Source organism: Leopardus geoffroyi, chromosome A2 (genome assembly GCF_018350155.1).
Source record: "Leopardus geoffroyi isolate Oge1 chromosome A2, O.geoffroyi_Oge1_pat1.0, whole genome shotgun sequence".
NCBI lineage: Eukaryota > Metazoa > Chordata > Mammalia > Carnivora > Felidae > Leopardus > Leopardus geoffroyi.
This window is the reverse complement of record NC_059331.1, coordinates 98,741,076-98,768,968: the sequence shown is the minus strand read 5'-3', so window position 1 is coordinate 98,768,968 and position 27,893 is coordinate 98,741,076. Positions and strand designations below refer to the sequence as shown.

At 38.1% G+C, this 27,893-nt stretch overlaps 1 protein-coding gene across 15 annotated transcripts in view; it reads right to left on the bottom strand.

Annotated features, from left to right (window-relative positions):
• The window catches only part of PPP1R9A (protein phosphatase 1 regulatory subunit 9A), a 330,692-nt gene that overhangs the window by 14,221 nt on the left and 288,578 nt on the right, over positions 1-27,893 (bottom strand). For 10 of the 15 annotated variants that reach the window (XM_045494829.1, XM_045494827.1, XM_045494835.1 and 7 more), the window contains 4 exons: positions 23,586-23,743; positions 22,787-23,084; positions 10,323-10,410; positions 10,146-10,223 (listed from right to left, as the gene is read on the bottom strand). In XM_045494829.1, coding sequence (XP_045350785.1) covers positions 10,146-10,223; positions 10,323-10,410; positions 22,787-23,084; positions 23,586-23,743 — 622 coding nt within the window. Of the gene's footprint in view, positions 1-7,368; positions 8,031-10,145; positions 10,224-10,322; positions 10,411-22,786; positions 23,085-23,585; positions 23,744-27,893 lie in introns of those variants that run through there. The other 5 variants (XM_045494837.1, XM_045494839.1, XM_045494840.1 and 2 more) reach the window with 3 other exon arrangements.

Below are 27,893 nucleotides of genomic sequence, written 5' to 3'. Positions count from 1 at the left end.
TTCTGGAGCAGAACAAGTTACCATTTACTTACAGAAAATGATTGCACTGGTTCCCCATGCCCTAATTTCTTCTTTCTAGAGGGACACAATGAAAACCAGTTGTCATCCCATACTTGGTCTACACTGTAGGTAAGGAATCTAAACAATGCCAATCTGGGTGATTATATAGGAGAGGGACATAGTGCTGTTCTTACCTCCCCTCTGGCAGAGGGAGAGAAATCTTATCTCTTTAGTGTAAACAAATTCAACTAGGGAAGGATCTTGGGTCCTTACCCATCAGAAAGTAATATATTGTCTTGGGGGGAGATAAGACCAACAGCTCAGGCTGAACAACCCTGGGAATGTCTCCATCAAGCTGGGTCTCATCCTCTCTCCCCATCCTACTCCTTGAAACTTTACCTCTGGCGAGGTAAATCTGTGCAGTTCTCACTATCTATCCAGTCATAATTTAGCTTTTGAGGCTTGACTTTGAAGCTCAGGTCCCAGAGTCCAGTAAAAATGTTCAGAAGCCTCTAACTGTGCAGAAACACAAAAATATTTTTTCTGCAGTTCCACATTCTTATAACTGGACATGTTTGAGATAAACTGGACCTAAAGATTATTTCCCCCTTTGGTTACAAACTTCTGGATCAATTAATCAAAGTATCATGGAAGCTTTTTTTTTTTTTTTTTTTTTAAGAGTTCCACCCATAATTCAAAAAGGCACAGCAGGGTTTAAATATATGGATATTGTTTTAAAGTTTATAAACAGGTTATAATTAATGACAGCATGGCTATCTTGTCCTACTCCCAGTGAACTGCCTTTGAAACAATGCTTTTGGGACAGCCACCACCATCGCCATTTTTCTTTTTAATAGGCGGGAAATAAGAATATTTTTGCCTACCTGCTGTCATTCGAATGCCTTATTTGAAAAGGACTTTCAGTTCAACATCTATTCTGACCATACAACATTTTAAACAAAATTCCAAGACCACATCTAATTAAACTTTTTCATAAAAGCCTCAATTCCAGGAAAATATTCAAGACTAATAATCCCATGACAAATTGTACGTGCAGCACTGAAGACAGATCCAGAGGCCATAGTGAGTGTGATGAATGACATCATGGATGCTCAGATTCCAGTGACATTCAGAGGCTTTCTTCTCCAGCTTTCTATGCAAGATGACGGAAGAAACGGAGGAGCAGTCACGTAGAAAGCAAAGAAAGCCTACTTCTAAGGAAACAACCATGGTCCTCAAAGCTGCAAACCACCAGGTCCTGGCCTCCTTTGAAGAGGATTTTCCAGACTGACCGTGCCTCTGCTGAGGCTGTATCCTGTACCCCTCATTTCCTTGTGTAGCCTTGACTCTAAAACCCCATGAACTGATATAATCTCTGTGTGTTTCCTACTATACCAAATGGTTAGTATGCTTCCATTTGCTTGGACCCAAAGTATATTCACTTAAAAAAGCAAACTCTCCATTACTTTATAATTACAGATCCATCAGCTTACCAGACATATTTTCTAAAATAAATACCAATGTCCCTCTGGACAATATGAATTCTTGGGCCTACAAAAGGAGCAGAGAGAGTTTGGAAATAGTCATGCCTTACTGACCACTCAGAGTCTGTTTCACTTTGTGGAGAAATCTGTCAAGAATAACATAAAATTCTTCCCTTCTTTCTCCTTCCTTCCCTTTCTTCCCTCCCTCACTCCCTCTATTGACTTTTTTGACTCTGAGAGCTGGTTATGGTGTAAGGTGAGTAAGCTTCATATAGATCCTTAATAATCCCCTTGAAAAATCAAGATTGGTAGAAATGAATGTTTACTGGATCTGAAAATAGTTTTCAGAGGGTCAAAATAGGTATGTGTTCTGTAATTCATCTTCTTTTTTAACTTGTACACTAAAGTCTCACTATCATTTTTGGTAAAAATGCAATTACAAGTCACGGATGTAACCCCGATTGTTTTATTGTTAGTAACTGAGAAAAAGAATGGCTTCAAATTAAATCTCTGTAATATTAAATTGCCAAGGGTGTGTGTGTGTGATGTGTGTGAGGTGGAGGGAGTAATTGTTTCCCGGCATTTAAGTGGTTTATAGCTCACAACTCTAGAGAGCAGCTAACCCAATTCCATACATCTTGAAACCAGTTCATCCTGGGGTCAGCACCCCAAAGTTAAGTTGCCCAGGTAAACATTCCTTAGTAATTCTTTTTTTTTTTTTTTTTTTTTTTTGGTTTGTCTTACATTAAATACAAGGTGTGTGAAGTTATTCAGAATAGAACTGAATGTCATCAAGATAAATTAGGAGTTCAGGAACTGGCAGAACATAAAAAGTATAAGCATAATATAGACTTTAAGCAGGTAGTTATGGAGGTTAATTAGAGAAAGTTAGGGGCAATCAGAGGAAGGGTTGCAGACTTCCATTTACTCAAATCAGATCAAGTAATTCTGTAAAGTTCTAACATCCACCAAGGAGACTGAAGTTTTAAAGCCAGCTCCTTCTGAAGGGCACTTGGAGACCCTGACAGTTAACAGCTATGACAAGCAGGTGTCCATGTGTAGCTTAGGCCAACCACCCTAGACATATCCTGCTTCCAGACCCTGAGTTACAGTCTCAACCTCTAATCCATAACCGATAGCCCATATGAGATGGTAACTGTTTAACCTTAACTTGTGACAGGGTTTCTGGACATGCTAACCACAGGATATGGTAACTTGGCACAGCAAATATTTTAAGGTAAAGGAATCTGACAAATGGTAGGTACTCTGACCTCCCCCACTGCTCCCGAAGCAGGTCATAAGACCCTTACATGAGCGGTGCCCTCCCTATATACCTGGAGGAAAGGAACATCTTTATCTCTGTAGATGGAGGGACACTTAGAGAAATCTGAAGGAATGAATGAACGAATAGGCCTTGCTAAGCTCCCCACTGTTTACTACTGTTAGTTCATACCCTTATGTTCTATCATATTTTCCAAGACTTTTCAGTCTTCAACTAATCTAGCATTAAAATGCTCAGGCTTAACTGCTTCTCTGAGTCTTCATTTCCTTATAAAGTTTCCTGCATCACACAAAACTTACATTAAATAAATCTGTATGCTTTTCTCTTATTAATCTATCTTCTGTCAATTTCATTTACAGGACTCCAACCAAAGAACCCAAGAGGGTAGAAGGAAAAAAGGTTATTTTTTTTTCCTCCTCTACATTCATATGAGATGGAGAAACTGTTCCTTTAATGAGGTCCCTCCATATTGGGAAGGTTTTTTTTTTTTAATTTTTTAAAAATGTTCATTTATTTTTGAGAGAGAGAGGATGAGAGAGAAACAGAGACAGAGAGAGAGAGAGAGGCAGAGACAGACACACAGAATTCGAAGCAGGGTCCAGACTCTGAGCTGTCAACACAGAGCCCGACACGGGGCTTGAACCCACAAACCGTGAGATCATGACCTGAGCGGAAGTTGAACGCTTAACCGACTGAGCCACCCACGCGCCCTGGGAAGATTTAAAATGAAACATCAAGAAGATTATGTAAAATAAAATTGATATTATCAAAATAAAAATGTTAGGTTTAGGAATAATAAATATATTGCTGAGGATTTAAGAAAATTTGTATTATTAGAAATCTGAGAGAGAAGTTTGTCTGTTGATTCTATCTTAATATGATTAATTGTTTAAGATGTAAAATAATCAAATTGATAAGAGCACTGGATGTTTACAGTCACTGTGTTACCATTTTAATCTACTAGATTTTTGAGTTTTTTCAAGTGGAAAAGCGTTGGCATGTTAGGAATGTAAAAGTTTGTCAAGTTTCAAGCGCTGGCAAGTACTTAAAAAGAAAACTGAATAAATTACATTTATAAACGCAGTTTTCTAAAATCAGGACAGGAAATTATGGGGGGAACAAGTCTGTGCTACTGAGTCTAAGCTAACGTTATTCAGAGGTCTCCATAAAAGTGACTGCTTTTATTTTTTTACAAAATTTTACTAGGTGTATAAATAAAACAAAAAGATTTGTAAGTTGAACTGAAACTGAAAAAAAAGTTAAGTTGTAAAAACTGGAGACTTTAATAAATTACTTTTAATTTATAACTCAAATAATCCCCTTTTTAAGAATGAAGCAACCTCTGGTCATGAAAAATATCAAGTGAAGGAGAGAATCTGCAGAAGTTATACTGTCAAAATTAAGCACTCTGTAGGAGCTTTACTGAGTTTTCATCACCATTGTTCACGATTTAAACATTTGCTTTAAAACTTGCCAGGCTTGGGGCGCCTGGGTGGCTCAGTCAGTTACACGTACGATTTCGGCTCAGGTCATGATCTCATGGGTCACCAGTTTGAGCTCCACATTGGGCTCTGTGCAGACAGCTCAGAGCCTAGAGCCTGTTTTGGATTCTGTATCTCCCTCTCTCTGCCCCTCCCCTGCTATCTCTCTCTTGCTCTCTCTCTCTCTCTCTCAGAAATAATGAATAAACTTTAAAAATAAATTAAATAAAATTACTTAAAAAAAAAAAAAAAACAACAACCTGCCAGGCTCAAATTATTTTGCTATTTTCTAATGGCCATTCTCTTCTGGCCACTTACAATAGCATTTTTGTTTCCTATTTTTTAAAATAATTTTTTTCTTTTTTTTTTTTTAATTTTTTTTTTCTTTTTTCAACGTTTGTTTATTTTTGGGACAGAGAGAGACAGAGCATGAACGGGGGAGGGGCAGAGAGAGAGGGAGACACAGAATCGGAAACAGGCTCCAGGCTCTGAGCCATCAGCCCAGAGCCTGACGCGGGGCTCGAACTCACGGACCGCGAGATCGTGACCTGGCTGAAGCAGGACGCTTAACCGACTGCGCCACCCAGGCGCCCCTAAAATAATTTTTGAAAAATGTTTATTTATTTACTTTAAGACAGAGAAAGCAGGTATGTGAGCAGGGGAGGGGCAGAAAGACACAGAGAAAATCCCAAGGAGCTCTGCGCTGATAGCCCCAATGAAGGGCTCGATCTCATGAACTGTGAGGTCATGACCTGAGCCGAAATCACAAGTTGGACACCTAACTCACCAAGCTACGCAGGCGCACCTTTTAAAAGCATACTTTTAATATATTTTTTTTAAGAGAAATGTTGGCTCTTCTGTGGAGTGTCTCTGTTAGGCAGAGGCGAGGTGCTGTTCTCTTCAGGCACATTTGCTCGTCTTGCTCATCAACACTTCTGAAAGGGACTGTTTCCACTCCAGCTCAAGAGCAGAGGCTGTGTGCCCTTGCTCAGCAACAGGGCAGAGCTGCCCTCCAGGCACATGTCACTGGAATGTTCTCAAACTCACTGTAATGCCTTGATTTACCTAAAGGTTCCTTGAGAGAAATATCTATGAAGGGTTGTCTGAACTATAATCCCCAGTCCACTCATTCTTCAAGATATCACTAAAATTAACAATGGATGAACAAGATGGCCAGCAAAATACATACAGAAAATACTTTGTTTTACATTCCTCTGATCAGAATGGTTTTAAATAATAATACTAGTAATGATAACTGTTGACATTTATTAAGAACCTAAAATGTGCTTAAATGTGACTCTCAATCCTCCTGATGACCTGAAGAAGTATGAATATTTCCATCTTACAGATGAGGAAATGGACAGACAGGTTAAGGAACTTGCCCAAGACGTTAAGTGGCAGCTATGACTGAATCCAGGCTCTTTACTCTGACATCATGCTCTTTGCTTTTACTGAAAGCTACTGTTATACTTATTATGCAGTTGTTGTTGAAGAGTTTATATTTTAAGTACCAACCTTACTTTTTGCTTTACCTTTTTTTCCCCCTATCCAATTTGCCTTTAAAATAAATTATGTTATTGTATCTTTTGTACCTCTGTGTATAAACAAATTATATTTGGAACACAGAGGAACAGGTATAGATTTAAAAAAGAATAGACAAGAAGGAGTACACATATTGTGATGAGTGCTGAGTAATGTATAGAACTGTAGTTGAATCATTACACTGTACCTAAAACTAATATGATACTGTATGTTGATTATACTTCAATTAAAAAAAATAAAAGAAGAATAAACAAACATGAAAACATGCTAATTTATAGATCAATGAAATGACAAGTTAGAACTCAAAAAGAAGATGTTTTACATAGAATCATACAGATCGACACTATCCAACAGAAATATGAAGTACATATATAAATCAAACTTTTCTGGGAGTCATATAAGAAAAAGGTACAATTACTTTTATTTTATTTAACCCAAAATATTCAAAATATTATTATTTCAATATGTAATTGGTATTATAACATTTTAATAAGATATTTCACTTTTTTTTCATCCTAAGTCTTTGAAATCCTGCATGCATTTTCTCCTACAATACATTTCAGTATAGACTAGCTACATTTCTAGTGCTCAAAAGCCACATCTGACTGGAGGCTAGCATATTGGACAGTATAGACAGAGATGGATGGGGATCAGAGACTATGGAGTTTGAATCCGCCTAATTATTTTTTGGTGGGAAACGAAGCTCCAAGAAATTCAGAGCCTTGCAAAGCAAGGATGAATGCTTGGATTCCGGCACCGTGATTTCCCACAGTTCATACTTTTAAGATGACTGCAAATTCACTTCCGCAAAGGAGTGCCATCTCCCTCCCTTGTCATTTTCCCACATGTCTAGCCTTGTTCTAAGATACACGTAATTGCTCACAGGGCTTCCCATCTTCCCCTTCAGCAACTCAACTGGGAGCTTCTTCCACAGAGCTCCAAAGCAGGCACCTCCACTGACATCAGTGGCTACTTACACTAGAATTAGGATAGTATTTTATTTTACTCTTTGGTCTGAACAAGCTCTGACAACTACATGCTTCCTGCTTTTGTTATGTGCTATGCTGCCTATTTAAATCCACATTCACTGAGGACATATTGGAAAAGGATAGAACCAAGCCATATTTTTGGAAGGGCTTATTTATTATTATAATTACTTAACCTTATCTATTTGTTTCATGTTGCTCATGTATTTCAGTCATTATGCCTCCACAAGGAATACAATAAAGTAAACTCTTAACTCCTGAAGAAGGAAAAAAACAAGACCAAGACGGAACTTAGCAAACTGTCTTGCCTCTTTAGAGTCCGACAGCCTCAGGCTATAACTGATTGAATGACCTCATCAGATTTTTACAGCCTAATAATGAAAAGCCTAAGAGATAAGATTACAAACTCAATCCATGAATCATTCCCTCATTTTTCTGAGAATGCTGCATGGAGGTGATGAGTTTATTCCCAGTCCTCCATAGCTGGAAGGGGACCCTGCAGCTCACGGTGCTTATCAGCTACCTACCTGCAGGGGCCCCATGAAACCAACTCAATGCATTAAGCTCGTACAGGGCAGTAACTCTGCTTCCTGCCATATGTTTTAAAAGGTTCTGGGCCCATCATCAATCTCTATAGGAGAACACAGACTGTCATTAGATTTGATTAGCGTTAACCAATTACTGTGACAGCTCAAAAAGTCATTTATGTGACACAGAAAAAGTCCCTCTTCTTCCCTTGTTCTTTCAGGATTTCAACTCTATGAATTCCTGTCAGTCTTGTCAAAACTTTTCTATAATTACAGATAATTGTACATTTATGATTCTAATTGAAAACGATTTTGTAGCATTGGTATGTGTGTAAATACTTGTGACCACTGAAGCAGAAAGACTCCAGAGTTAATATTTTAAAAACAGAGCTGGCCGGCTGCTGGTGCAAACGCTGGCATTAGCTGTAGGGATAGCCCACCCTTGACTCCCTGCGGTTTGCCTAGAGAAAGGTGAGCACTCACCAACAGAATCAAGATTTGCTTGCTGTTCACTCTGTACAAGGGGGTGATACCCGCTGGCCACTATGATGAAATTGAGTCAAACCTTCTCCCCACTACTGGATGCCTCACTTACATCCCTTTTAGGGTAGAGCCTGAAGGTGACAGGTAGTGACTGTCTCAGAAGTCCAGGGACCAAAAGGACTGCAGTGTTACCAGAGAGGTGTCCCAGCTTCTTTCCCGTTGTGTATCTTGGCATCTCTCTCTCCCTGAAATAGTTTCATTATTTATTGCCTTTTTTTTTAATCCTGAGTATATTTATAGTTTTCTAAACTTAATTTTAAGGCACATAGTAGACTATTTTATATTTCTTACTCTGAAGCCACATGAAGTTAAATTGCTTTTGTGTTGTATCATTGACTTATTTTTCCTGAGACTGGGGTCCTCAATGTAAACAGAACTTTTTATCCTTTCTCCAGTGCACAAAGTTAAAAACAAACAAACAAAACAACAATGGACTAACACAATTAATTTGGGAATTCTCTCTTCTCATCCCCCACCCTGTCCCAGAATCCCAGGAAGAAGGTACAATTTCTCACCAAGTTGTATGCCAGGAAAAGGAAAAAAAAAAAAAAAAGAAAGAGTGGAGGACAACCTATAAAACAGGAAAGTGGTCCCCAAGTGATTTTACGATTTTTTATTGTTAGCATTCTGTTTCCTACTTAGTCTACAATAATGAGATGATCCCCAAATTTCATAAAGAAATTTACACATCATTAGATACATAAATAACTGGAGGTGAGGCGTTGTGTTGGAAAGACATCTCGACAGGAAGCACAAGTCCTGTTGCATTAATTGCCCACTGCACAATTGTGGGCAAATCAATTAAATGCTATGAAGGTGAAATTCTTAATACAGTATGGTATTATTTATTATCTGCCCTCCCAATCTTTTTATAAGGACCAAATAAAGTGATAAATGTAAAACTGCTTTGTAACTTGCAAATAATAATTATAGAAAATTGTTATCTTTATTATTAGCTTTAAATACCTATGTGCCAGGTACCATTTTATTTATTTTTTAATTTTTTTAATGTTTATTTTTGAGAGAGACAGACAGAGTGTGAGTGGGAGAGGGGCAGAGAGAGAGGGAGACACAGAATCCGAAGCAGGCTCCAGGCTCTGAGCTGCCAGCGTAGAGCCCGACACGGGGCTTGAACCCACGAACTGTGAGATCATGACCTGAGCCGAAGTTGGATGCTCAACCTACTGTGCCACCCAGGTGCCTCCCCCACTTTTTTTTAATGTTTATTTTTGAGAGAGACAGAGTGCAAGTAGGAGAGGGGTGGAGAGAGTTTAAAATTTTTTTTTTTTAATTTTTTTAATGTTTATTTATTTTTGAGAAAGGGAGAGACAGAGCACAAGCAGGGGAGGGGCAGAGAGAGAGGGAGACAGTATCGGAAGCAGGCTCCAGGCTCTGAGCTGTCAGCACAGAGCCCCATGCAGGACTCGAACCCATGAACCGTGAGATCATGACCTGAACCGAAGTCGGGCTCTCAACCGACTGAGCCACCCAGGCGCCCCTTAAATTTTTTTTTAATGTTTATTTTTGAGAGAGACAGACAGTGCGAGCAGGAGGGGGACAGAGAGAGAGGCATTTTAAATGCTTTGTATGAAAACTCATTTAATCCTTACACTACAGTAATTAGGTAGCTACTGTTATTTACCCTTACTTCACATGAGGAAGTGGAGGCAAACGGGTTAAATAACTTGTCCAAGATTTTAAAGGTGATAACTCAGAGAGCTCTTATCCAAACCCAGGCAGTCAAGCTCCATGCTTTATTGTCTCCTGATACAAATCTGAAGTTAAAAGTTGACAGCATGCAGTATAAAGCTTACTGCTCTACAGGGAAGTCTTTATTGAACAATAAGCAGAGTTGGTAGGGCCTGAAAAAAAAATCAACTAAACAGCTAAGTCCAGCAAGAGACGAGGGTCTTTCTTTCATGCATGGGGACAGAACAGTCTTGAAAGCCAACAAGGTTCTTAAATGTAAAATTACCCTTTCAGACTTAACAAAAACAGGACGCTAGTACTGTGGGTAGCCAGGCAAAAAACCTGAAATGTGCCCAGTTGACATATCACATTGATGCTGTATTTAGATAAACATTTACCGAAACTGCACATGTGACTATAATTCTGCAACTAAGCCAGTGGATATTCCCAAAGCCAGTGTAGGCTATAACTGGGGCAAGACAAAAACAAGCTGATTGTACAATTTCTCTTTCATCTCACTTCTTGGTAGATTGCCTCAGCTCATGGATACTGACCACTGATTTTGGTGAACAATGGGAGGGGGCCAGAAAGTGTAGATCACCCACCCATACCTGCTACCTGGAGAAAACCTATTGGCTTCTTTTTCTTTCCATTTCTTTCCCTTGTTGGAATTCCTTCGCAAAGGTGCCCTATAACGACAGCACAAAGTCAGAAAGGGGAAACTGACATTTTTCTCTTTTAATCCTTCCTTCACAGAGGGTTTGTGTGTTACATCATGAAATGCTTACCCCAGATCCACAAACTTGCGCTTAATTTTTCCTCCTTGCACCACCAGTGAACTGGATGCCCTTAGTGATTTGGGATCTTTGGCACCATCTAGGATACACACACATGTGAACAAGACCAATTAATATTATTTTTTTAGGGTATGAGTCAAAAGTCAGTGCATCTCGGAATCTAAGGAGTTTACCCCAATTCCAAAGTATAAAAGAAAATAATGTATGCCTTTTTTTTTTTTTTTTAAAGCCAGAGGAAACACAGCTATGTTGAGGAACATTCTGTTAAGCCAGGAGAGGTCCTGCTGGACAGAAGCCCAACACTCATCACAAAGAGTTTTGGCTTCAGATATATTGGAATGAACAAAGTAAGCAAGAATAAACACTATCAAATAATTCTTTTTTTTAAGTTTATTTGAGAGAGAGAGAGAGAGAGAGCACGCAAGTGGGGGGAGAGGCAGAAAGAAAGGGAGAGAGAGAATCCCAAGCAAGCCCTGTGCTGTCAGCACAGAGCCCAACATGGGGCCTGATCTGACGAACCTCGAGATCATGACCTAAGCTGAAATCAAGAGTCAGACGCTTAACCAACTGAGCCACCCAGGCACCCATAATTCTTTACATTCAAAGCAGGGGACTGACATGACTTTCCTTTTGTTCCTTCTCTGGCTTCAACTCTGTTTCAAATGTCCAGGCTCTGGGGGCACTTGGGTGGCTCAGTTGGTTAAGTGTTGACTCTTGATTTCAGCTTAGGTCATGATCTCACAGTTCATGAGATAGAGTCTCATGTTGGGCTCCATGCTGACAGTACAGAGCCTGCTTGGGATTCTCTCTCTCCCTCTGTCTCTATCCCACCCCACCTCATGCACAAGGGCGCACATGAGCCCTCTCTCTCTCTCTCTCTCTCTCAAAATAAATAAATAAATAAACTTTAAAAAAGAAATAATGCCTGGGCTCTGAGCTTCATACCTTTCCTGCCTTTGGGTTTCGGTGCCTTCTGACAGGAACCCAGACCACTTCCCCCTTTTCTCCCAAGTCCAGTACAGAAAGTCAGGCCTGAGAGTCTGGGAGATTCAGGGAGAAAGTGAGAGTCAAAGCCTTCCTTTCTGGTTTCTCCCTTGCTAATGGCCTGTGGCCAGTTCTGGAACTGAGGAGGGCAGATCATGGGGGAGACTTTTTAAGCTGGGGCTCAGCTATAAAACATTTATATCTTTGAAAGGCTTCTCTTAGAAGCTGGGTTGGAGCACTTGGCTGGTCTCCTATGATGAGGAAGATGCCAAAATTTCCTCAGTGTTTGAAGCTGAATGATCTTTGCCTCTTTGAGTTATGCCGGCTCTCAAGGGCAGCAGCTGCTGGGGGATGGGAATACTCAAAATGATGCCAAAAACCAATCAGAGGAGAGGCTTTGAGAATGGCGTTCAATGTCAAACGTAGGAGCTAGATTCCATGGGTGGCATTTATTCCTCCTTAAACATAGTAGATAATTCATAAGGCTCTATCTGGAACTATTTAGCAAAGGATGTTGTTCAGTGTTAAGTTTTAGCACATCCAGTCATCTGAGATGACTAACAAAGGGTGTTTTAAATTTGATGCATATTGGTGTGTGAAACTACTCTTTCCTAATTGTCTGTTGGTGTCTGTCTCTAAATTTGTAAAATTAAAAATATTCCAGCAATTTTCTGGTATGGAGTATAGACAGAAAAGTGCTCCTACAGAAGTGTTTAATTAACCTTGCTAATTAATTTTGCTTATAGTTGTATTTCAGGAGAAATTTCTAAACACACACACAAAACATGAAGTGCACACACAGTTTTTATTTAGGAGTCTACATTCAAAGCTCTTAAAGAAGCACAAGATGTTTACAAACTCTCAAGATTTTTAGCAATGAGCTCTTCATATTTTTAATGATCCTTAGATTACAATAATTCCTTGGAATGTACTTAATGGAACAGAAGAGTCAGAGATATGTCCACATCAAAATCCACTTCTTGTCTCAAATATTTATTATGAATATTTGCATCATCACCCAGGGTAACGGGATTAAATAGCCACAGATGTGAGATACACACATAAAGAAACTCCATGGTCATGGCACAAATACCTTCTGAGGTGATTTTGCTAATGGACATAGAATTTTTAAAAAGTAGGATTTCGATTTTCTTAATAGAAGCCAAAGGAAAAAAAAAAAAAGGTGCCAGATTCCTTCAGATCAATCCTAAGGCGACTCTTAATGGCTAGGACTGTGCAAAGTTTAAAAGGAGACTGCCTAATTATTTTCTGAATTAGAGGTAGCTGGGAGATGTTTTAACGAGTAGTGAGAGGACCAGATGAGACGATGTACATGGAAACACTCTGTAACCTATTAGTGTTGCAGTTATTTGGGCATCTTGGGACTAAAAGCCTGATTCTGCCCATTACAGAGCCTGCTGCTAGGCAACCTCATGTCATTATCTCACACATTTGCCAAACTGTGTTCCAAGGAACACTTAAATGAAGGCTTTCACAAGGCTGAAGAGGCAAGATTAAGTAATAATGCACTTCCCTGTTTTAAATCAATCAAATACATCTTTAATGCATATTAGGACTTCCAGTCTACATAAAAACCGACACTGGATTGGCTGGATTTCAGGAAAAGAAAAAAAAAAAAGCAATTTTGTTTTTGTTTATTGATTCAGGTTTATGTAAAATTTCCATCAGGCTTTTTGAAATCTCTCCAATACTACCTTCAAGAGCAATCGGAAGTCTGAGCCCTCAGGTTGGGCACGGCAGCTTTACACTTTGGCAACCTTGCCTTCATTCTTAAAGGTAGTAAATGATCTCCCCATGGCTACATGCTAAGGCCTTTCTTTCTTGTCTTGTGCTGCATTCTCCTTCCTCTCACTGCAGTCAGAGTCCTGACTCCCTCTTCCTTTCCTCTGGGGACTCCCAAAGCTGCTCCTCCAGACGAGCTTCTCTCCTGACCTTCTTTATTAAAAAAAAAAAAAAAAAAAGAGTTCATTGTCTTCCTCCCATAATATTTCTGATTCCTTATTTTCTATTGATGACAGGGCCATATTTTCGGAGGCTAGAAACCCTGTGATCAGTTTTGTCCTCCTCACTTTCTTCCCCTGTGTCTGGGCAACTTACACTTCAGGAGTTCTTGCATGGCCCTTTTCTGCCATTGTCTATTGTTCCTCTTTAGAGGTTATCCCTCCCAGGGTCTCTTGACTCATCTTGCCCACACCTAATGTCTTTTCCTTTTTATCCCTCTGTTCAAACATCTGTGGTTGCCTAGTAATATAGAGAGGTATCTACAGCACTTAAATCCTACAGCTAATGACTTAACCTTCCTGTTCAATTCAATTGCAATCATCTACACTGCATAAACAAACTGCTTCAGGCAGGCTGGGGCAGCCCCATTCCTTTCAAGCCATCTCCTGTGTGCCTGTCTCTGCTAATGCCACTGCCCTGCCTTATCTGCCTTCCTTTCCCATCCTTCCCCTCGCCCCACCCAAATTGTTCAATGCTCACTCTAATTGTACATTCCTTGTCACGTCTTATTTACCAATCTCAGCTAGATGTAACCTGGCCCCTCCTCTCACCAATGATAAAATTTATAATTTCTACATGTATAAGAGCCTAATGCATTATATCAATAATAAATGAATCCTGTAAAGATTTTGCAAAGCCAGGTTCTACTTGCCAGGACATTAATTCAGCCAACTTTTTTTTTTAAGTTTATTTTATTTATTTTTTTTTTTTTTTGCGGGGGGGAGGAGGGACGGATAGAGAGAGAGAATCCTAAGCAGGCTCTGCACTGTCAGTGTGGAGCCCTCAAACCATGGGATCATGACCTGAGCCAAAATCAAGAGTTGGACACCTCACATACTGAACCACCCAGGCACCCCAATTCAGCAAATATTTTTGAAGGCATGTTCTGTGTCAGGCAATATGCTAACAGGCCTATATACACTTTGAATAATAACCTCTAGAAATCACAAGTAGAAAACTGATAGTGCTTAATTTATTCTTTTTAACCTTATCTGAACAAAAGCCCATTGTTATGGAAGTTTAGAGACCAAAATGTTATTATTAGGCTACTCAAAGAATGAGCATGAGGAAAATATTTTCATGCTTTCTACTGTCATATAACTTGTTTTACAAATCTCTGCAAATAATCTTATGCTTCCTCTTGCTTTAACTGAAGTGGGGATAGATGTTTATCATTTATCTAGTTACAATGGGGACTCTCCATACCCTATTTTCCACTGAGGTCCCTCAAATACAACAAAGTGATGATTTGTGAATGTGGTGTTGACATAATTTAGAAAACATCCAACTTCAATTAGTTGTTCAATAATTCCAGCACGTTGTTAGCCTTGAAACTGTAGTGAAATACAGCTGCAACTTAATTATTACCTTGCAGTAAATTAATAGACCAAACAAAATGGCATATTACTTAAAAAAAATCTAGCTAAATGGCAACCAGAGACTAAGATATTTTCAGAGTTTATACAGCAATGATGAGTAGAAGCACATAAAGGCCCAGACCAGGGGTCAGTATGCTTTTTCTGTAAAGGGCCAGATAGCAAAAATTTTAGGTTTTGGGCTATACAGTATTTGTCACAAATGCTCAACTCTGCTTATTGTAGCATCAGAGTAGACAGTATATAGCCAAATGAGTATGGCTGTGTTCCAACAAGACTTTATTTATAAAAACAGGTGGGGACCAGCTTTGGTTTGATAACCTGCATTGGTTATCTGGAGAGGCATGCCTGTTAATTTTTTCAAGAAACTTATGAAGCATCAATTATATGCCACACTCTTTGATGGGGGCCAAGAACACAAAGATGAAAAAGATGAATGAGAAAACTGGCTCATCCTTGACAACTAGGTTACTTATCATACACAAAGTGATAGAAGCACAGGTAACAGTGTGAAAATTTCTGTGGGATCAGAGAGAAGTGAATAATTCACTGTGCCCGGAAATGGGGAGAGTATACTAAGAGTCCACTAAAGGAGGTGAGATTTAATATGGGTTTGAAGAAGAACACGATTTCCCAGGATTAGAAAGTTACGTAAGAATGTAGACCTGAGGTCTTGCCGAACCTCATTCTAGTTCTTTTTCTGATGAGCCAATGAGTTGTAAGAACCTCACATGTGAACACACACACACACACACACACACACACACGGAGGGAAATTGGGTTAACCATACCTAACCTCTGTTGAGTTCAGCTCTAAATAGATTAGTCTTATATTGCAAGGGACTTAAGAATTTTACAGAATGTTATTCCTCAAATTGGATTTTGAGGACAACAAAGGTAGATCCCACTCTGATAATCCACATTGTATCAGCCCCTGCAATGTCATAACATTTTAATGATACTGAGGTCCGTTTCTTGGGAAGTGGGGAGGGAGAGTCCTGGAGGGACACAAAAATGCTTAAGTAACAGTGGCACTGCGGTGAAATAGGCCATTCATCAGTCAGCCTCGTCTAATGAGCATATTCCGTATACACATCCAGTTAACTTTACTCTCATTTTATGCTCACTGAGCAACTTTCTGATTTATGAACCTACCAAGCAGGGGAGAGAGAACAGAACATATGAATAATGTTGGTTATTATGTCAGCTGTACCTCCCAAAGTAAATCAGAAAATTAGTATTCTGGTCTAGAAATAAGTGTTTTCTAAGCTAGAACAGCAAGAATCAGTCACTCTGAACTTGATTAAATCTGAATGTGTTATTAAGTTTCTGGACTTAGAAAGCTGAAGACTAGACCTTTGACTTTCAAGGTACCAACTGGTAATAGGCTGAGAGTCAGCTAACTGATGGTCTCTTTGACATCTTTCCAGGTATAACAGAGCCTGAGAGGGGAAGGCAGGAGAGAATAGGGCCTTCCCAGGCCCTGAAGGTGACACTGAAGGTGATGATTGTGGGGTGTCAGAGACAGGATCTGTCATAACACAAACTAATAAGATCGCTATCTCTCTATCTCTATCTCTATCTCTATCTCTATCTCTATCTCTATCTCGTCTGCAAACTCCTTGAGGGAAAAGATGGAATCTTGTTAATTATTGTATATTCAGCCGTTAGCACAATGCCTGACACAGAGTAGCTGCTCAATAACTATTTGTTTAATAAACACATAAATGAATGGATGAATGTCAATGAACACAGAAGGTTGGAAATTTTTTATCAGGGGAACAAAAAAATCTGACTCACCGCTTTTATCTGCTCATAGTATCTAACAGTGGTTATTGTACTAGTAACTGACTATTTATAAAATTACTACTTTATCAAAGTTCAATGAACTGTTTCTTCCTTGTTATGCAGAAGCACCTTCAGCCCAGGAAGGCTTCGAGGGAAGCCCAAGTACTTGGCCTCTGGAGAAGAAGCTACCCACCTCCCATCTTGTTTCCTGACCTGAGAGCTTAATCCCAAAGAAGAGAGAGCAGCAGACCAGGGAGGCATTCGGGAAAGGATGGAATTCTCACATTTTAATCCTACATTACTGCTAGTGGACTGTGGAGCACAATCTAAATCCATGTTCTCCTCCTCCCATCTGAAAGGAAACATCTGCTGAGTTCAAAGAATCATAATAAATTAGAAATAAAAGAAATAATCTAAATAATATTTAGCCACAAAAAAATTTAGGAGTCCTATTTCATGTGTGAGTGATCCATACTCCCTGACTATAATGTAAGTTCTTACAGATAACCAGTGATGTCTGATAAACAGTAGACCAAAAGTATTAACCTATTGCCCCAAAATATATGCGTCTGCTGTTTTGTCTTCTTATGGTCTTCAATTACGGTCTATATGCAGTTTTCTAAAGAGATGGTATTGCCACAAGAGTGTATCTGTAAAAGTGCCATTATAATCCACAGTTTAAGTTAATTAGTGAGAGTTTTTGAAGTCTTTAATTCTTTTGAAAGTAGGCCAAAATCACCATGCAAGCCCTCCACCAACTTGAGAACTACCTTTGATGATGAATTAGCAGGATCAACCTATTTTCTTTTGCCTCTACTGGTATTTTTTTACTTTCTAAGTACTCCATTTTTTTACCCCAAAACTTCTAGAAGAGCTGTGCTTAGGACTAGTCTGTGGAAGATAATTCTAGCAGTCGATAGGTTCAGGAAAGGAAACCAGGGAGGAAAATATCAGGAATAAAGCTCTGGTGCTTACCAAGAGTTATAACAGGTTGAGCCTCCCAAATCAAATGTATTTCTATGTTCATGATGTATTTTTAGAAAGATTACAATTTTTGATTTGGGAGAGACAGATGAGTATGCACTTTTCAAAAACGTGGTGATGTACAATGACACCTGCAATGTATCCCACACCACGGCTGACATTGGTTGGTGGAATTCTTTAAAAGTTTTGGCAATCCGATGGGTATTTAATCTAAATGATCGTTTCTCTGATCATCTTTTTCTATAAGTCATGTGAATTTTCTCTTCAAGAAACTATTTCTTTTGCCTATTTTTGACCTTTCAAGAACTCTTTGAAGGTAACTGTGTATTAACGTCTATCAATTAACTTTCTATATGGGATCTTTTATTATGCATATTGACTACTGTAACCAAGAATATTTATAAGATAGTTGTGGAGTATAAAGAAAAACCAATTAAAAAACACCCATTTCATTTATTCCCCCCCCCCCCCCGCCACCTAGTTTATACTTATGAATTATGTCCTTCAGTTCCTGGACACTCCTCACCAAGTAACTGACTTTGTCATTCCCACTTATAACCTGCACATTTTGTTAATATCTCTAAGTAATCCACTAATTTTTTTTAGCATTATAGAAATAAAATCATAGGTATTCTGTAATACCTATGGTATTAGGTCCCTTGCAATATAAGACCTTGCAATATAATACCTATGGTATTTGGTTTATCCTCTCAATGTCTTGTTCCAGAGATTCAGCCCTGGTATTACGTTTCAGTGTGGTTTATTCAAATTTTCGTTGCTGTACAGATTCATCATATGAATATACTATAGTTCATTTAACTTTTCTTACTAGTGATTATTCCAGTACTTACCAGTTTTCAGGTTTTCTCAGGTTTTGTTATCACACAGTAGGGCTGCTCTGAATACTCTTGTACATGATTCTTAGTAGGCAAGTGTAGGCTATATAAACCCTGGATGGGTCATAGGGCATGCACATTTTCAACTTTACTAGGTAAATGCCAAATGGTTTCCAAAGAGCTTGCCTCAGTTTACATTCCACCAGCACTATTTAGTCTCTGGTTGTTTCACATATTTTCTAGTATTTGGTAACATCAGACTTTTAATATTTATGGCAAACTGGTAGGTATAAAATGGTATCTCATCTGGTTTATTTCATACTTTCCTGATTACTAATACCCATTGAACAACTTTCATACATATCTTGGCCTTTTGGTTTTCATTTTCTAAGAAATGCCTGTTCAGGACATTATATATTTTCTCTTGTGTTATTTCTTTCTTAGTGATTTATACAAGTTATTTATATAATCTAGATACTACTTCTACATTAGTTACACAGGGAGCAAATATCTTCTCCAATTTTGTGGGATTCTTTGTTATGTCTTTGAGAAATAGAAGTTCCTAATTTTACTATCATCTGATGTTATCAATCTTTTATATATGTTTCTCCCCCCCCCCCACTTTGTATATTGTTTAAGAAATCTTTCCCTACCCTTAAGTCACAAAAATATTCCATACAGTTTTTTTTAAAAGTTTTATAGTTTGGGGGCACCTGCATGGCTCAGTTGCCATGTGTCCGACGTCTTGATCTTGGCTCAGGCCACGATCTCATGGTTCGTGGGTTCGAACTCCATGCTGGGTGCTGCACTGACAGTGCAGATCCTGTTGGGATTCTTTGTCTCCCTCTGTCTCTGCCTCTCCCTGCTCTCTCTCTCTCAAAAATAAATCAACATTTTAAAAATCTGTTTAATAGTTTTAAAGTTTGCCATTTTCCACTTATTTTCCAGTTAAGTCTTAAATCCACCTTGAATGAATTTTTTTGCAAGGTATGAGATGAGGGGGTCTAATATAATTTTTAAAAATATGGATAACCAATTGTCCCAGAAAAACTCATTAAAAACTCTATTCTTTCTCCACTGATCCACCCTTTTTTATGCAGTTTTCATAAAATAACTTCATATATATCTGAAATGTGTATCTGTGTGTAATCTGCTTCTATGCTCTTTATTCTATTCTTGAATCTGTTTGTAAACCTCTGTACAAATAATATGCATAATTAATCCTGTGGCTTTTTAATAATTCCAGGTATCAGGTAAGCCAGATCTTCCACTTCATTCTTCTTCAAGAGTCTCAGGTATTCTGGCCTTTTTTCCTTTCTTATAAATTTAGGATCAGCTTATCACGTTCCACAAAATGTCTACTGTTCTAAATCTTTATATCAGTGTAGACAAAAATGACCTATCTTTCTGCCACTCAATTTTTTTCAAAAGATAAAAAGTTTTTAGAGTGGATAAATGTATATCCACCATATATCCTCCAATTTCCATTTACTACACATTGCTTTATCAGATAGCCTCTAGTCATCCATTAATCCATTAATTTTCAAATGCATTTCAAGGTAAGTTGAAGACACTTCAATCTTACACACATCAAGGTACTGATTTTATATATTTATTTTATATCTGGCCACTTAATCTTCTAGATGCATATTCATATAATCTTTAAATAAAGATACTTTTGTTTTCTCTGTTGCAATTTTATACTGATTATTTAATGTTCTGTTCTTCCTGCAACTAGAAAATTCTCAAAAACAGACTTGAAAATCTTGATGATGGTTGGCACTCATGTCTTTTTTTTTTTTTTTTAATTTTTTTTTTCAACGTTTATTTATTTTTGGGACAGAGAGAGACAGAGCATGAACGGGGGAGGGGCAGAGAGAGAGGGAGACACAGAATTGGAAACTGGCTCCAGGCTCTGAGCCATCAGCCCAGAGCCTGACGCGGGGCTCGAACTCACAGACCGCGAGATCGTGACCTGGCTGAAGTCGGACGCTTAACTGACTGCACCACCCAGGTGCCCCAGCACTCATGTCTTATTCCTAACTTTTGTGCAAATGATTTAAGATTCACTCTTTAGTGACTGATCACTGGTAAGTAACCAATCATATTCAGAAATGTTTTTCTAATTCCATTTTTACTGTAACAAGTTTTTACTGAAAATGTCTGACGAACTACATCAAATTCTTCTCAACTTCTATTAATGTTATAACACTTGTATGATGATTTACATTGTTAGATCTTCTAATGTTTAAATAGTCTTACATATTCAGAATCAATGCTACCTGATTGTAGAAATATAATTAACTTGCACTCCTGTATTCAATTGATTAGCATCATATTTAAAATGAATCAACATGCATAAGATTTCCTTTTTCCACACAGTCTTTACTGGTTTTTAGGACTCCAGCTATTTAAATAAATGAAAAACACCCTACCTGGAATAACATAGCATAAAATAGAGCCTACGTATTTTTTTTTATAGATTAAGTAGAATTCAGTTATAAAACCACCTGGGTCTGGTGACTTTCTAAATGGAAACTTTTGTGAAAACATATTTCATATTTCTGTGACTATTAGTTTATCCAAGTTTTCTTCTTAGACCAATTGGAGTAGTCCAATTTTGTAGGAAACTCAATTTCCTCTAGATTTTTCTTTTAAAAAATTTTTTTTAATGTTTATTTTTGAGAGAGAGACAGACAGAGCATGAGCGGGGGAGGGGCAGAGAGAGAGGGAGACACAGAATCCAAAACAGCTCCAGGCTCTGAGCTGTCAGAACAGAGCCCTACGTAGGGCTAGAACCTGCAAACCTTGAGATCATGACCTCAGCTGAAGTCAGGCACTGAACCAACTGAGCCACCCAGGTGCCCCTCTCTAGATTTTTAAATGTACTGAGTTTGCATACTACCTTTAAAAAATAATTTTAAAAATCTTTGTATCTCCTTTCTTTTTTCTAATGCTATTTTGTTTGTTTGTCTATATTTTTCTTAATGTGTCATTCCAAAGGACTATTCACCTTTAGCTGGAATAATTTACACTTGTACTATATTTTTGTGGGGAGAGGGGGGGTTAAGAATAGGCTTTTCATTTCAATAAAGATTAAATTCTGCTTATATCTTTTACCCTCTCCTTTCTTTTTCTGTTTTTTGGTTGCTCTGTTCCTATTATTTTGAATATTTATTTTATTTATTTTCAGTCTTTATTTTTAATAATAAAGGAGTTTAAAGCTATACATTTTTCTCTGAATACAATATACTCTAACTACCAATTCAACTTTCGAAAATGTACTCTACGGAAATAAAAGCATCAGTATACAAGAATATACGGGTGCTTGTTATAACTTTTTTTTACAGTGGTAAGCAAACAAGTAAATATACAAAAAGAAATCTTCCAGAATACAGCCTAAATGTCCATCAATATTAAAATGGTTGCCTAGGTTATATTATAGGCTCACTACAGAAAATTCTCTTGTCATTTAAATTTGTGTATGTTGCACTAGGCTGATGTTCTGAAAATACTATTAAATGTAAAATAAAACTGCAGTCATGTGACTTGTATGATTCATTTTTGTGAACAAAAGCATACAAAACAAAATGCAAACATACCAAAAAGTGCTTTTGTTTTTGTATCTACATACAGATACACACACACACACACACACACACGCACTCATATATATACATAATATATACTTATGTGTATTTCTGATGTGAAAGATAATATGACCAAATTTACTTGGTTACTGTAAAGGGGCACATCAGACGCAGTAGGAAAAGAATGAACCTATTCTTTATACATCTCTGCATCATGTAACTTGTTTAACGAGAATTCGTTACTTCTACTTCTATAAATTAAAACAACAAACGTCTATTGGCATGACTGAAGTTTTGGTGTTAATTCTAGGAGCCTATTTTAAAATTTAATTGATTAATCGCCCTCCATTATAGCTTTCCTGTCATAATTTTTGCAATATAAATCACTACTGTGGAGATTTCTTCTAAATAAAAACCAATTAATGGCTTAAAACCTATAACTGCTTTCAGCTTCATATATATGTACATATGTATATGTGTATGTATATATATTTTTATATATGTTATATACATATATATTTTTACATATATATTACATACACATATATTTTTTTCCAGTGTATGTTAATGTTTATTGAAACTCCAGGCTGCTTTTCTACAAAATCTCTAGTAGGCTTCCTGAAGAATTTCCTTCTGTAGTAAACTTATGGAGAGCTGTAGAAGTAAAAACTCTAACCAGGCAGGAAAAAAAATAAATAAATAAATAAACAAATAGGAGACCCATGTGCTCTTATCCCACAACAGCAATATTAATTATTAGCTGTAAGAAGACAAAGGGCTTATGACTATGAGAAAAAAAGCCATCCTTATACTGCACAAATCAAGGTGTTAGCTAAGTCAGACAAAAGCAAAAACAACAAAAAAATCAACAGTACCTTTCTCTTGTGATATTTGCTTGACTGTGGCTTGATGGTGGCAAGGAGATTCTTCCGTATCGTGATCAGATTTTGAAGGAGAGGAGAGTGAAGTGTCTCCCCACGTAGAGGAGGAAGGCTCCTGTGCTGGGTGCAGCGGTCCTCCTTGAAATTCAGTTATGTGGCCAGACGAGAAGGGCACACTGCCTGCCACTGGAGTGAGGGATGGAGCACCAGAATCTGATTCTGGAGAAGTTCTCAAACCCTTGGGCTGAAGTGATTTGGTAATGTGCGTGTGGTTATAGAAACTGTTTGAAGGCTGTTGGTATAAGAGATTATAAAGGAGGTTATGTCGCTGAACATCAGCTCCATGTAATACTTACTTTGAAATCAGACCAAACTTTTTTAGTAAATTCCTTGAAAACCAATGTTTGTTGGTTTACAGATGAGACTGCATAGTTTACAACAATTCATCACATTACCATTGTGGCTAACACAGATCCTAAGACATACAGAAACAGTTACTTGTACATTATTTCCCACTAGGTGAAACCAACAGCTGAATATAAAAGCACCATCACGAATATGACAAAATGGGTAATGCCCTTGGGGTAGTTCATTGAATGAGTACAGAGAGAATTTGAATTACAACAATATAACGAGTTGAGTAAGAATTTAGGAGACAAAGCAGTGAACTATTCCAGCTGTTTCCATCTAGGGCATAGAATCTGGTTGCAGAAAAATCATCACCTTCAATAAGCTGTAGGAACAAGGATACAGCTCAGCACTGCAAAGTCAGAAATTGGTCAAAGGTGCTCACCTTTCGTTCCAGACTGTCTTCCCCATCTGTTGAACTGACACTATCATAGAGTCGTGTCCTAGAGGGCCTCTGGCGTCTGTTCTTCACAGAGAGCTGGGCTCGGGTTTTCAGTGCTTTTGAATCCAGGCGCTCTGTTTCGGGGACTGCCTCATTCAAGTCTAAGAGAAGAATATTGCAAAATAACCAGTGAGGGGAACCTTTGGACAGGATTGACAAAGAGACCACAGATGCTGATAACAAAATCTCAAGGTAATCAGTAATACTAGGCAAAATATAGGTGACAACCATGCCGGCCTGATACCCTGCAGGTAAGAAATAAATCAGTGAGGTTTTGGAGAAATGTACAAAGCATAATGGAAGAAACAAACACCAAAGATGACCAAGGCAACCAAAAGATCTAACATCCAAAGAGCCAGCATGATCCTCTGTGGGCCAACTCACCACCTCTAATCTTGCTGCCTGGAGTCCAAGTCAGAACTCAAAGTTATCATCTTTTTAAATTTTTAAAAAAATTTTTAATGTTTATTTATTTTTGAAAGAGAGAGAGGACAGAGCATGAGCAGGGGAGGGGCAGTGAGGGAGCGAGACAGAATCCGAAACAGGCTGCCATCACAGAGCCCAACGCGGGGCCCGAACTCACAAACAGTGAGATCATGACCTTAGCCAAAGTAGGACGCTCAACCGACTGAGCCACCCAGGTGCCCCTCAAAGTCACCATTATAAAGGGGAGGAGGAAATGTCACCCATCCATCAAAATCTATGTAGGCACTGGCTGAGGAAAAACTCTTCTCTGGTTGAATTTATCTGGAATGTTATTGCTCCTTAGAAATAATGTAGTTTGCTCATCCATCCTTTTTTATCTTTTTAGAGTGGCAGTCATTAAATGAAGTCATAATGTTCACAGAATTAATAATTAAGTGCTTCTGGATTTAAACTATTAAAAATAAAGCAAATAACTGAGTTGTAGAAAATTAATATGTACTGGAATTAATGGGATAACACAGTTTCTTACAGTAGCATTACCTGAGGCAATTCCTTTTCATAGTACTAGCATGAAGGTGTACTCTAAATATCATAAGACCAAAACAAGGAAGCATTTCAGGATATACCTCTCTTACATGTGGAATTTAGCATCTGGCATATGGTTCTAACAAATAATATTAAACCTATTTTTCCTAGGAGGTACATCCTTTGAATGACAATATTTACAGAAGGTTCTGACTTTTCATTTCCTGTATTTGAAAGAAAAGTGAATATTCAGAAAAGTCAGATCATTCAGGTATATATAAAGGACAGCTAAATATTTTCTAATTAGTAGTCTATTGTTTACATGTCAATGAAGAAAAAATAATCTCCTTGATCACTTTAATTTCTTCCTTTCAATAGAATCTAAACTTGCAGCTGCTGATTAAGAGTTCATTAGTTGTGATAATTGGGAGATAATCAACCTTACAAGCTCTTGTTTACATATAAAACATGGAAACACCACCCAGATGAAAGCAACAATATAATTAGATATATCGGCGTACAAGCACGTTTCACAGTTTATCTATCTCATATTTGGACTGTACCTTCTATGACAACAAAGCACAGTCACACACACCAGCTCATGTGTTCTTCACAACAGCCCTACACAAAAGAGCAGCCGAGGATGTTTATTTTGTCCTCTCCTGTAGTTGAGAGACCTTGAGTAACTTGCCCTCTTCTGCGTGGCTAGTTGATGGATGAGCAGCCAAGATTTTTCTAGTTTCTTGACCCCCAGGCTACTACCCTGTGCCCTCCAAATTCAGCTAGTGTTGAACAAGCTACGAGAAAAAGATTTTATTTAATGTTCAGTGTTTTGGGGTTGTAAAATCACATAAAACATGACTAATCTAGGAAATTCATTTCTCCAATTGGCTACATATGAAATATTATTATTAATCTTCCACATATGTGTTAAGAAAGCATAAAAAGGAGGACATGTTGAAAGCTAAGGAAAAAAATTATTTCTCAGATGATTTATTTGGTTGGTTTAATAATAGCTTTAAGTTACTTGGTGACAAGAAGACCCAAGGAGGAAGCTCATTCTAAATGTAAAATGGCTGTAAAATGGCTCCCTCTGCAATAGAATCCTGGCCCGGGAGCACTCAACATAGAACCCACCATCTAGGACTGCAATAGCCGCCCCATCGGTAGGTACTGAACAAAGAAAATAAAGGAACATGAAAGCTACTTAGAAGGGTTTAGAGTGTAGAGAATTTATTCTGGGGCTTCTGGCTCCTTTACTATTCAGCAATTTGCCTGGTACTGGTATCAGACAACTCCCAGATAGCAATCTGGAATATCTGCTTTAATGTCAGCTAGCACTGACTAGGTGCAAACTATTGGAATTACATCTGTTAAAGTTAGCTGGAAAAACCGTGCCTTATGTCCATTATCCAAGTGGCCAACAAACACCTGCATCCAATTAATTTTTGAGGACCTGAAAACAAAGGTCTTGGGGTCACTTTATAACAGTGATTCATGAATTACGAATCGGCAATTTATATCTCATTCTAAGCACACATTTTTTTGAAGTAAAGAATCAGAAAAAAATGGGATGGAATGGAGAACTTTCACTTCAACAGCTTTTATGCCAGCAGAAAGCTGGAGAGAAAGTGGTCGAGAGGAAGCAACTACTAAAGACATCACTAACATCCCCCTTAAGAGTATTAGAAGAGGTATGTGGAACAGAAGGAAAATGTGTAGAGGACTTATGTGGCTGGGTAACTAGAAGCTAGCTTTGGCTACCATGTCATATAAGAACCAGAATATTACAACTCAGAAGAAACTTAGGGATTCTAGCCAAGTCTTCTTTCCCAGATCAGAAACCCAGGTTCAAAGGTTACTAACTTGTTTACTAACTGCATCACACAATTAATCTGTGGAAGAGATTGGATAGAGCTCAGCCCTCAGAAGCCTCTCCTCCTTCTGGAAGGTCACTTTCCAGTCTGAAAGTAAACTTCACAAGTAATCTTTTGCCTTCATCGAATTGTTTAGTCTTGCTTTATGTTCCAAACAAAAATACAAGTCAGGGGATAACTCTGCAAATTTCCATAAGTATATAATATTGAAGGAAGAAAAAAACCCTGAGGGATTTTATTTGGCTTTGTATATATCAAAGGAATAAAATTCTTACATCAAAAAATTAGCTGTCAGTTTTGCGGATGGCACCGTGGCCAAAGAAATCCAACTGGTTCGACGTTTTCTAAGTTACACGCTCCTGAATGCAAGGGCTTAGGTGGCTGCATTCTCTCGCAGTTTTTCACTCTCTGCAGAGACCTTAATCAATAACATAACACTGCTTTTATAATTCCAAGACCCTGGGTCCTTTCTCTACCTCTTCTCTCTAATCTATCGAGTTCTGTCCGTAAAAATCAGAGGAAAATTTCCTTTTCATCTCTCTTTTTCTATTCTTTTTTCAGATCCTCTAGTCTCTTAAAAAAAAAAAGCCTATCTCTGACTCAAATGCAGCTAGAAATACAAAAAAAGAGCAAACTCAAATGGATTAATAAATATAGACAAATACAGACAAGATATGAAGAGGTTAACCATAAAGTGTGGGAAGGACTCCACCTCAATATACCTGCATTTTAAGACTAGTTTCAATATTGCTTCGAATTGGATCCTTTAAAAGGATTTAATGGATTTGATTATGATTTTAGCAGCTGTTATGAAAAATGTTCTGTGAAATTAGGATGTTATATATCATATTACACAGTGATTGGTTCCCTACAGTAATGCCATGAGTCATTCAGTTTTTTCACTAGATTGACGTTATTTTTGACGTAAATGGAATGCTGCCCACAGATCAGATATAGATGGCAAGGGAAGGAGGGGAACGGAGCAGCCTGATGATGGGGTCTGCTCTGCATTCTTACGTGCATTCTTCTCCTCAAAAAAAGAGCTACCTTTGACTATCACACATAACGCTATTATCAGCTACAATGCTGAACATCATGAAACACTTGGTGGCATTTTAAAACTTGAACAGTATATGCATATCACTCACAGTCACTCCAAGATCATAAAAGATGGGCCCATGGGGCTTGGGGTTGATCCACACTGCATTCAGAGGTAGGCTTATGTGTTTCAGGTGCTGTGAAACAGTTACCATGAGAGTGATCTGGAGTTAGTCTTCTTTGAACAGAATCCAGAACCGTGGCTCTCTGGCACCGAATTGGGCAATTTCCCTAACTTCTCTGTCCTTCAGAATCCCAAAGTGCAAAATGGGCATGATAATAACATAACAATAATAATTGCGTTGTTATGAGAACTAAATGCATT